The sequence below is a fragment of the Leopardus geoffroyi genome, chromosome A1 (genome assembly GCF_018350155.1).
Source record: "Leopardus geoffroyi isolate Oge1 chromosome A1, O.geoffroyi_Oge1_pat1.0, whole genome shotgun sequence".
In the NCBI taxonomy this organism is placed as follows: Eukaryota; Metazoa; Chordata; class Mammalia; order Carnivora; family Felidae; genus Leopardus; species Leopardus geoffroyi.
In genome coordinates this window covers 19513896-19525958 of record NC_059326.1, presented here as the reverse complement: position 1 = coordinate 19525958, position 12063 = coordinate 19513896, and the positions used below count along the sequence as shown (strand labels likewise).

General features: G+C 44.9%; 1 protein-coding gene across 7 annotated transcripts in view; it reads right to left on the bottom strand.

Moving 5' to 3' along the window:
* Positions 1–12063, bottom strand: part of ATP7B (ATPase copper transporting beta) — a 79017-nt gene that overhangs the window by 49595 nt on the left and 17359 nt on the right. For 3 of the 7 annotated variants that reach the window (XM_045475062.1, XM_045475068.1, XM_045475058.1), the window contains exon 1: positions 7137–8125. The exons of 2 other annotated variants lie outside the window; for them this stretch is intronic. In XM_045475062.1, the coding sequence (XP_045331018.1) occupies positions 7137–7385 (249 nt within the window). In that variant the 5' untranslated portion in view covers positions 7386–8125. Of the gene's footprint in view, positions 1–1836; positions 2350–7136; positions 8126–12063 lie in introns of those variants that run through there. 2 more of the 7 variants (XM_045475054.1, XM_045475077.1) reach the window with 2 other exon arrangements.

Sequence of the window (12063 nt, the reverse complement as noted above, 5' to 3'; positions counted from 1 at the left end):
GCGCACACATTACCAAATTCTAAAAAATAATTAGTTTAAAACTGAAAATTAAAGAAAAAAAACACACACACACACAGGAGTAAAAGGAGATCCAGAACCGTGACTTGATTGTGACCGGTATTAAATAATTAATTGAAAAAGCTAAAAGAAAAACTATGATATTCAAGGACACTTGCTTTAATACAGTATCTTAATAAGTAGAATGGCCTCCCTAAAACAAGACATAACCTTCAATCACCTAGTCTGTTGGAAAAACAAATCCCTAATGATTTACTACCCAACTTATTTTTTTGGTCCTAGGTAGATCTAGCTATAACTCACCAAACCCCAGGCCACAATGCTAGCTCTTAATCCCTGGATTATGGATTCTATGCTCCTGCCAAAAGGGTTTGCAGAAGCGTTAGAAGCTATTTGTTTGTAGCAAACAATACTCAGAGGCCCCCCTTCTAGACAGGCAGGTTCCTAAAGACAAGCAGTTACAAAAGACAAAGCTTTGCTTTGCACGGAACACAACTTTATGAAACACGAAAGTCTCTGTTGGTTTAGAAGCAACCTCATAACTATTGCTGGGTGTTTGGATAGTTTTTAAGTGTATACAATTGGTACGTGTGTGTGGTTTTAATTCCATTCCTCAGTGAGGAGAATCTTTGTCAGAGGGCAAACTCAAATGAATTCAAACAAACACGCTGAGGTTTAAGGGCACATTGGAGAGGGGGTCCAGGGAACAAAGTGCGTCCTGGGAAAACTTTATGGAAGCCCTAATGTTGCCTAATTCTCACTGAATTGTGTATTTCTTGAGAACAGACATCTGGGACTTACTTCTTTGGCAAGCCCAACAACACACTGGGGAAGAACTAACTTGGGAATTTTTAACAAACTATCAGTATACTGGGCATCAGGATTAGAAGGGACTGGAAACACAGGAGGAGGGGGAAATTCCACAGAGGGGAATCCAAACATGAACTTCAATTCTCTGCTACTCTCTGGACACCCAGGGCACATGGACTTTGCTGTGAGTGCCAGGGCTTGTAAAAGAAAAGACGGGTAAAGGAATACAAATGGTCGATTCACCATGATGGAGCCAGGAAAGGAAAATAAGATGTGCAGACAGGCCGGCCTGGTATGAAGAAATTGGAAATGGGGTGCCATGCTTTGATGAAAGGTTTCAAAGCCAGACTGAAAGTGAAAAGCCCAGAAATGACATGCCTTGTAGAAAATGCCCGTGACCACAAATCAAAGAGCAATTCTACCGTGGGCACAAAGCAAGGACCGCTAGAGCCACTTTTGAGAGCTCTTAGTCTCACTTGGATCTCCGTCAACCTTAAGGACACCGCTCGCCCACTTATCCTTGAGACTGCTTTCACCTTGAAGGGTGTGTGACACCCTTAACAACTTTGAAGGCAAAAATGATATACATGCATGCAATTCTTCCAGCATATAACTTCCACCCCACGCAACTCTACGCACCCGAGCTTTCAAAATACAGAGAAGTCCTGGTTCTTTCATACGCACGCAGATCCAATACGAGAAAATAGTTAATGGTTCTCAGTGGTATTTTATGGGGATGGGATTTTATATCTCTAATGCTCAAGATAATTCTACAAAGAGATATTCTTATCACCATTTTACTGTGGAAACAGACTCCGATTTATCAAAGGTCACAAAGCAATTTAAGTAACAGCTAGGATTTAAATCCGGCTCAAAAGTCCAGCAGGCTATTTTTTAAAAAACAACATTTAAGGTTACATTTTCCTTTTAGCCATGTTAATTACAGGAGGAGACTGCAACGCAGAAAAGCAAAATGCAGAAAAACACGGAAAAACAGCCACAACTTACCTGCCACATAAGGAACAGGCTAACACCTCAGCAAGTGAGCAAAGTAAGGAGGAGGCAGAGGAGCGGCCGGGAGCCCTGAGCCCGGCTGCTGGCTTCTGAGTCGGGCCTTCGCCCCTTAGTATGTCACCTCTCGGGGTCTCTGGTACTTCAGAAAAACTACAGCAGAACACTGGCACTCATTCTGCTCCCTTCAATATTCCTAACTGCAAATGCATTTCAAGGCAACTACATTTGCAAGAGGAGGCAGGACGCAAGGAGAGGTGGCGGTGGTTCTGGGACCTTCCACATCCTCTGGAATACATTGTGAATGAGTCACTGCCAGGCCCTACCCTTATCTGAGAAATCCCTGGATGTCAGAGGTTCCTAAGGGAGGGAGGGTCCGAAGAGATTGTTTGACTCAAGAAAAGATCCCACATGAAACACCCAGGCGGACTGGCGTCAGTCTCTTAAAACCTCCACTGAGGAAGAATCAATGTCTTGTTGCTAAACCTGTATGCATGCAGATTTATTAATACATAAAATTGAGGTTACCTGTGGGTGACACTGTCTATGTTTTTCAGTTCTTAAAATTTAAATTAAAAAAAAAAAAGCTTCCATCAGAAAACACATGTGGTTTTGTGCTTTTTCTAAGGCAAAGAAGAAAATGTCTTGGGTTCTATATTTGTGTTTTTAGAGCAAGGGAGAGAGAAAGCATGTGAGCGGGGAAGAGGGACAGATGGGGGGAGGGGGAGAGAGAGAGAGACAGAGAGACAGAGAGAGACAGAGAGACAGAGAGAATGAATCGTAATCAGGCTCCACGCCCAGCGTGGACCCAGAATCAGGACTTGATCCCATGACCCAGAGATCATGACCTGAGCGGAAATCAAGAGTCCCACACTCAACCGACTGAACCACCCAGGCGCCCCAGAAAATGTCTTGTTAAACCACACGATGTAAACATTATTAATCACTGTGATACAGATGACAACAATGATGCACCAGTGATATACGTGGTCTCATACTCTACAACACACTTTCACATATTTGGGTAAATATCTGTCCTTCCTACTTGCTGGGAATTTACTGAGGGTACATCTGACAGTCTTAGGTATGAATTCCAGCCACGTCTGAGCAAACCCGCAACTCAGTTTTCTTAGCTCCATGTAAAGTGGGGTAGTAAAAATACCCACCCTACAATTTTGTAGGAAGGCCGGAAAGCTAAAAAGATTTAAAAGGCTAACATAATAAATGTGTGACAGGGACTATGACAACACACATGGCTCATGTGGTCTTCAAAAGTGGCCCAAGGAGGTAGGCAGGGAACTTACTATTTCCACCGTTTAACTGATAAGGAAAACTAATGACTAAAACTAGTATACATAATCCCCCAGCCCCCACTCCAACCCCTTCGAACTGTCCCTCCAGGATGTCTTACAAGCGTCCAGAAAGAGCTTCCACCAACTATTATTTCAACTTTATTTACTGAAAAAACGAACCAACCAAAACTCAGGCACTAATTCAAACACTGATGAGGGCCGACTACGTACCTGGGCTGTCTGTGTGTGACACTTGGATCTCTGCCCTCGAGGGCCACCCCCGCTGTGGGGTTGACTATGTCGTTCCTGGGAAATTCTGGACAAATGTATTGCCTATTTCCTTCTCTTGACCACAGCAAGGAAAAATATCAACTCTTACTGAGAAACTGGGTGCAGTACATCCATTTTCTTGGGAGAAAAAGTGCATTAAGTTAAATAAAATAAACCAGTCTCAATATATACATACGATGCCTGCTGTTTTCTACACACAACAAAATAAAATTTAGAAATTCACAAACGATGAGACCTCTCCAAGAAGCACTTCACGATTATTACCTCAGAGAACTTGTTTGCAATCTCATTCCAAACAGCTTTACTATGAACAGTTTCAGAGAATTTCATTGCTTTTAACTTACATCTATCCTAACAAATATTCCATCAGACTTTTACCAAATCAAAAGCATTTTTTCAGCTTCTCTGATAACACTACATTGCAAGCCCTTCCCGTCAAAGAAATTTTACATAACGAGCCTTTCACTACCAAGCAACTGTCAGTATCTTGGAATGTTTTTTTCTTTGGAATATTTTTTAATATTTGAATGGAAACGGTCTAAGCCAGAATCATAAGGTCATAATTCCCTTAGGTCGTTTGCCAGAATTACAAGATCAGGATGTAAAAGACCTACGTTAAATATATGCGACAGTGCCACTGGTTAGAAGAAATGTCACAGCAACACTATGAACTCAGATAATTATATGACCGAAGTCAATGAACTTGGGATTATTTTTGCTTATTATTATTATTATCATTATTGATAAATTCCATGTGATTGTCACATGTGGTGAAATAATCTAGTTAGCATTTCATCACACAAAATTGTCTTCTAGAATGGCTAACAAATGTAAGTTTATGCCTAGAATTATAGGTATGATCAGCTAAACATAAAACAAGTATATTCCTTTGAAAGACTTAGGTGTGGATGCATATTTATAATGTACGCTACTCTGTAATGCACAACAGGAACTTGCTACGAAATATAATCCTCAGAAAAAGAAGTGCAAATCATTGATAAACCTTTTAGAAAATAACAATATAGGGTCAAATGATATTTGACAAGAGAACCAATACTCAGTGGAGAGAAAAAATAGTCTCTTCAATAAACGGTGCTCGAGAAATTGGACATTCACATGTAAAAGAATGAAAATGGACCCCTATCTTACACCACTCATGAAAATTAACCCTAAATGGATTAAAGTCTTTTTTAAATTTTTTTTTTTTTTCTTCAACGTTTTTATTTTATTTTTGGGACAGAGAGAGACAGAGCATGAACGGGGGAGGGGCAGAGAGAGAGGGAGACACAGAATCGGAAACAGGCTCCAGGCTCTGAGCCATCAGCCCAGAGCCCGACGCGGGGCTCGAACTCACGGACCGCGAGATCGTGACCTGGCTGAAGTCGGACGCTTAACCAACTGCGCCACCCAGGCGCCCCTAAATGGATTAAAGTCTTAAATGGAAGACCAGAAACCATAAAACTCTGGAAGAAAATACAGGAAAAAGCTCCTTGACATACATGGATCCTGGCAATGAGTTTTTGGATATGACACCTAAAAGCACAAGCAACAAAATCAAAAATAAGCAAGTGGGACCACATCAAACTATGAAGTTTCTACACGGCAAAGTAAACCATCAACAAAATGAAAAGACAACCCACAGAATGGGAAAAAAATATTTGCAAACCACATATCTGATAAGGGGTTAAGAGCCAAAATCCATAAAGAATTCATACAACTCAATAGCAAAATTTATATTTATATTTATTTTTATATTTACTTTTATATTTACACACAAACAAAAAAATAGGAAGAGGAAATGAACAGACACGTTTCCAAAGAAGACGTACAAATCGCCAGCAGGTACATGTAAAGGTGTTCAACGTCACCAGTCACCGGAGATATGCAAATCAAAACCACTATGAGATAGCACCTCAGGTCTGTTAAAATGGCTATCATCAAAAAGACATACTAAGTACTAAACAAGTTAACTCTCAAGTAGATCCAAAGTTTGATTATAATAGACTTTGAGTAAATACACTGTTGACAATGAACAAATACTCAATTACAAATGACTTTTAGCTTGGTTCTTCTCATCCTAAACCAGCTACTACAAATTTCCCCCATTTGAGAATAGTTAAATTCTTTCTAAAAGTAATCCTAAATTTAAAAGCAGGGCTGCAATTAAACCTGATGATACAGATGTGTATATAAATATAGATGTATATACATCATGTGTGTGTGGGTGTATGTCCACAAAATATTAAGTAAAAAATGTAAGATATGTAATACTATGCACGGCCTGATCCTCTGTTTGTAAATAAATAAATAGATACATGTACACATATATGGCTAAGGCATACGGTTGCTTACATTTTCTTCCTAATACTTTTCTCTATTCCCCCTGCCTCATCCGAAATTTGTCTTGTATAATGAGCACACGTTACTTGTGTAATCAGAGCTCTAGAAAAAAATAGCTAGAACTGTGCTCCGACAGATTAATTGGCTGACACAGTTCTACCAGACATTCAGAGGGCACCAAACACATCTTGAGTTGGGAATTCTACTGAAAATCATAATTTTGGCAGAAACGATACCATTTTGCATTTCCATAGTGCTCCACAAAGTGCTTTCACAATCCCGTGAGGTGACACTTATTACTTCCGCTTTGCAGTGGGGCATTTGGAGCTGGAGGAGCCCGAGCCTCACCTGCCAGGTCCCCCAGACCCACAACGGCAGAGCCCAGATCTGCACCAGATCCCCAGGACCACAGCCTCGACGTGGGCCTCTACTTGGGTCCTCCTTCCAGACAGGCTCCCCCAGCCAGGTTCAGGTTGCTCCCCTAGTTACATGAGATTAGTAATGGCCACTTAAAAATTAGGATATTTCACATTCAAGTATCTCAGACATAGGCTGGATTTTGTGAAGTAGCATTCTGAACATTTTAAAGCAATGTTAAGCATTCCCACCCCAATCTAATATTTCTGTCTTAGACACTCAGCTAAAAATATAAAGTTAACCGTGCACTGCATAAGGGCATTCAGAAATTTCCTTCAACAGATGTAAATCTCTTGCATAGTACATTTCAAAAATCTCTTTTCACAAAATTTCCTTTAGCAAATGTGGGGACTTTTTAAACAATAAAACCCAGGAGAAACAAACATAACTCTTAAAGGGTCAAAGGACTTCAAAAACTTTCCTTTGTTGCTAACTGGTATTTTTTCATCTGCCCTGATCAATGAAAAAGACCCCACACAAACCACGAGTCCCACCCGGAAATGTTACTACAAGGCTCTTATAAAACGTTACACTGCCCTACTTTTGAACATGACCTGACCTCTGGGTTAACAAAATGTTCATTTGCTTAAGAAGAACAGCTTCGTTTTGCAGCAACACATTCAAAATGTTTGTTTAGTCGAAATACGGAGATTAACAAAATAAGGTACACGTTTTAAAAAGCAAAAAGAGGGCAAAACTCCATTTTTGTCTGATCTGCCTTCCGGAAAACTTTTGCCCCACAGAGGCTTACAACATATCCTAAAAACAAGCGAGAAACCCAACGGTTACCATGATGGACTTTATCTCTGGATAAAGTCTGGAGAATCACCTCAACTCTGGCTCCCCACCCCGGCCGCGCTTCCCTGATCCCCCATTCGTAAGACAAGGGAGGAACCTCCATCTGAAAGCCCGTCCAACTCCCTCTCGGCTTTTTAGCCCTTCTGCAATTGCACTGACCTGATTGGAACGGATCCCCCGTGTTCCATTCAAAACCTTCTGTGAAAACTCTCCTTCCTCCTCCGAAGTCACTGGCCTGGTGGAGCCCCCGGTCCCAGGATTCCTCCTGAAGGACCACCGCTTGTGGACGGACACGAGGGTCACCTGTGGGTCACCCAGAGTCGCCAGGAAGGACGGCTCAGGGCTCCCGGGCGTGTCACCCCCGGCTTTCTCCATCGCTGTGTCCACGGTCACACCTTTACCCACCATTCAAGCAAGCTGTTCACCCTCACCAGACTACCTGGTCGAGTGAGAAGGAAATGCTTTAAAAGTGTCCTCCTAACTAGCAGGGGGAGGCACCTGTGATCCGTCAGTCCTGCAGATTCCCCTCTGCTCTGGAGCCAGCGGGGGAGAGGCTGCCGGCCAAGTCTAGCAGCCAGCTTCTGAACTTGGGCAGGCTGCACACTGCTGTATGTATATTTACTCTTGTTTACCTACATCCTTCCAACCAATTGGCACCCTCTCACTCACCACACTGCTTTCGGCCCTGGGAATCTCTGCACACGGCCCCACGCGTGCCCTCACCCAGCCCTGCCAGGACACCTGGCCAGCGTGTGCAGGAGCCCGGCACACAGTCACCTCCCAAAGCTGAGCACAGTTTCCTTTTGGCCGTGTGCACTCCCAGAAACCCAGCCTCGAGGCAGGGGAGAGATGACACTTCCTTTCATTACCAAACTTCCAACGCTTTCTTGGAATAACTTCAGCGGCCTCTTCCATAGCTCCAATGCTGGCGGTGTGCAGCACGCTAGGGGACAGAAGTATTTCCTAGGCAACATGACTTGCATTTTCAAGAAGGTGTAAGAAAGGTCCATGTTTCCTGCAGCTTTGTTTTCCCTTGGACCAACTTGGCTTGGCTTCAGTAAGAACTGACTGCAAAAACGCACTGGATAACAAAGGCTCATCCTTGTTATCCTTTTTTGTACGCGGGAGGACAGCCAGGAACGAACCCACAATTCAGGCTTCTCCAGCTACCCCCCGCTGTCCACAGGAGGATTAAGAGAAGGGGGCAGTGTGGTAATCCAGGCAGCCTCCCACTTGGCCGGGCAGCGCTGTCTCCCTTCCCACCCCCACCGGCTCACAGACCGGGAAGGAGGCAACCTCATCCCCCGGGAAGGAAAGGCTCTGCCAGCCACTAATCCTGGCAACGCCGCCCCCTGCCAGTGTGTGTAAAGTGTCCACGCTGCCCACTGAATTGAGTTGGTAAAAACATTCCTCTCGCGGAATGAACATGCCCCTGGCAGGGGAGGGTGAGGTCACAGTGGCAGGTCCCTGAGGGCATTTAGAACACATCCGCTTCTGCTCAAGCTCCCTGAGGATTCTGCCTCCTAAGAAGTTACCTACAGTGACCCTTCCTCCCCGTTAAACTGCCACTGCTGCCCCCAGAAATGCTGAGCAAGAGCCCTGTTCTGCCTGAGGGAAGGTGGCCTCACCACTGGCCCATGAGCCACACGTCCTAGGAGACCCGGTTCCTCTTCTGCCTCTTATTTACCCTGTGGGGATGTGACTACGTGTTTGCTCCCACTTCCAAAAAACGCTCCAGGCAGCCAGCTCCAAAATGTGTCTCCCTTGGCTTCTTATCCTCCTTGTGCTCAGTCAAAAAAGAATCTGCCTGCAGTTCTAAGAAGTGCCACTCAAATCAGTGACAACAAAGGAATGGCATGTGTGATGCTAGGGCCCCAACTCCATGTAGGGGCCGCTGGCACAGAGGAGTCCGGTATATCTGCCCCTGCTTTCTCGCGATCACTCAAATCTTGCTCATCTCTGGTCTTCCCGATAAGGTCCAGACCCAGGGTCTGGGTGTGCCTGCCGACCCCCCCACATTTCCTTTATTGGGCATAGTAAGTGCGTTCTCCAGATAACCTAATCTGATCTCTTTAAACACCAGATCTTTTTTTTAATGTTTATTTATTTTGAGAGAGAGAGAGAGAGAGAGAGAAAGCGCACTAGACAGCACAGGTGAGTGGGGAGAAGGGCAGGGAGAGGAGAGAGAATCCCAAGCAAGCTCCGTGCTGCCAGCACAGAACCTACCTCTGAGCTTGATCCCACGTACTGTGACATCAGGATTTGAGCTGAAATCAAGAGTAGGACACATAACCCACTAAGCCACCCTAAGCACCAGATATTTAAAAAATTTTTGTCATTTTGGGTAGAAATCCTCCCCCAAAGATGCCGTGTATTTCTGCTGTCTTTTTAAAAGCTGAGTTACTAACCATATTTCAAATTTTCCTTGGTGATATGGGATCATTCTAAATATAAATACTAGTTCTGTGTTATAGATATGAATAGTTAATAATGAAAGTAGTTGGCATCATACATCCCAAGTGCTTTTGAAGAGTCTATCCTGTTCCATGACCTATGGAAAACATAAATGCTTTACTGTAAAATATTTTTACTTCTCCTAAATGGCCACTCAGACCCAGAACACAGCTAGAAAAAGGAGGCTGGAGGGCCGCCTGGGTGGCTTAGTCAGTTAAGTGTACGACTTCGGCTCAGGCCATGATCTCACGGTTCATGAGTTCGAGCTCTACATCCGGCTCTGTGCTGACAGCTCAGCACCTGGAGCCTGCTTCCGATTCTGTTTCTCCCTCTCATTCTCGGCCCCTCCCCCAGTCACGCTCTGTCTCTGTCTCTCAAAAAAAAAAAATGTTTAAAAAAAAAAAAAGAAAAGAAAAGAAAAAGGAGACTGGGGACCAGGTTAGAAGAGGCATGAAGTTTAGATTTTGTCCAATAGACAGCAGAGAATTGCCAATTTTTAACACAGACAACTTACATCATTTGTGACTTAGAAATACAGTTTGAGCAGGCACGAGAGCTAAGACTCAGAGAAGAGGGGACTATCAGGTTACAAGAAGCAGAGAAAATGAATAGTAGAGTAGGATTAAACAAATGAGGAGGGCCTCCAGGCTCAGCGATCAAGTGATCACAGCTGGCGAGGACCTGAGGCGGACAGGGCCATTTCCAGTTTGGCAGAGATGAGGAGGAATGGTGGGGAGGTACCTCTGGGGTGAACACGGTGCCTTCTCCTTTGTTCCCATAAGTTCTAGGGGACCTGCCAAACAGCCAAAGCATAAGCCATTTTCCCTGGTTGAGTATCAAGTCCAAACTCCTCTTTCCTGCGCCTCCCCCTTTCCTCACACCTGACCCCCGGGTCCCCTCCTCTGTTCGGCTAATCCTCCTTATCCTTTTAAGTCCTGCTCTCAGCGGACTGGCCTCTATTCACGCCAGCAGGGCTCTCTCTCTCCCTCACCCGAATTCCAGTGTCACTAACGCAACACCACAGACCTGGCAGGTACAGAGCCTCTACGTTTAGAGGAGGCCAAGCCTTCTCTCTCCACTGAGGCTGTATCCGGACCAGCCCTTGCGCCCAGTGGCAGGAAACACTGCAAGCACCCGAAGACAAGGTTCTTCCGTCTTACCTAACACGGTGATGAACAAATATCATCCCCCAGATGTTAAATACATGCTCACAGAGATGAAGTACAGACAGATCTGAATGCGCTTTCCACCTAGAACTGCACGGTGGTTTTTGTCCCCCTTACCACAGGGGAAGGGCACATTCACCTCTCACGTATTCCTTCCAGAACTACAGGTCTTCAAGGGTCTCCTCATGCTAAACTATTTTGCTTCCCGCATGTGCAAATTATCTCAGCGGTTTTCCAAAATAAATTCACCTTGTTTATCTCCGACTCACCTTCCCAGTCTCTGTGGATCTTGTTTGCATAAAAATAAAAATCCCTTTGATGTCCTAAACCCTCCTGTTGCAACCTGAGGATCCTGGGCCCAAAGGCAGATGGGCAGCTCACGTTTCCATGGCCTCCGGGACAGACGACCTTATATGCAAGAGGGCCATCTGGTTCAAATATTTCAGCACTTTCCAAAGATGACCAGCTTGGCCTGGCTCGAGGCTCACCCTGGGTGGGGCTTCTTAGGAAAAACACTAGGCCAGTCCTCCCGAGACAGGCAGAGGAACCCCAGATCCTGTGACAGGACAGGACAACAGAACCTGACACTAAGCCATATGCTGGGAAGCAGTGGCCCAGAAGGTTCCCATACAGAGAACATGAGCAGTACAAACAGCACATCCCTCACAACGGAGGCGGAATGTTAATAAATGAATATAATTTACAGCCTGAGAGCCAACCATTCAGGCGCTTATGTGCAACAGAAGACACAAGACATACTCTGCCCTCAGGAGTTCATTAGCAGGTTAGGAGAGAAGAACAGGAGAGGACAGTATGAAAGTATAAAAGACATCCTTCAAACATTAGGTGTTCGGGGTGGGAGGGGTTGCTGCAGGCCAATTACTCTGGGAGACTTGCCAGGGGAAGGACTGGGGGGCTGCTCCTCACACCCCAGGAATTGGTGGTTTCTGAGACTGAAACAGTTAGCTAAGCACAGTTTTTATATTAGCTTACTAGCAGGAGACAAAAACGAAAAAAAAAAAAAAAACATGCCTGGCTTGATAGCCTACGGTGAAAAAAATTACAATAGTTCTAAACCATAAAGAGACTGGACAGGGCCAAAAAGAGAAACAGTTGAGATTGTCAGAGTAAAGGCCAATGTTTCACTTCCACAGTTAACTACATACACCTTCAACTCCCTTGGCTGCTCTGGTCATCTGATGCCCACCTGGTGCAACCCCAGCCCTGGTTTCCTCTACAGCCCCAGACTACCCCAAACTCCGGGTCTGTCAGCCCCCAGCTTAATGAGGATGACACCAAACATGGCCAGGCTGGTCGACCATGCTGCCTCAAGACCATGAACCTGGAGAGGCCGCTGGCCATCCAACTGTGCACCTCCCTAGTCCTCTCCCTCTCCACTCTCCTGGAGGATGTGCCAGACGTCTCACCTCTCCCCGCTGCTCCTCCGACCTCCACTCCCTACCCCC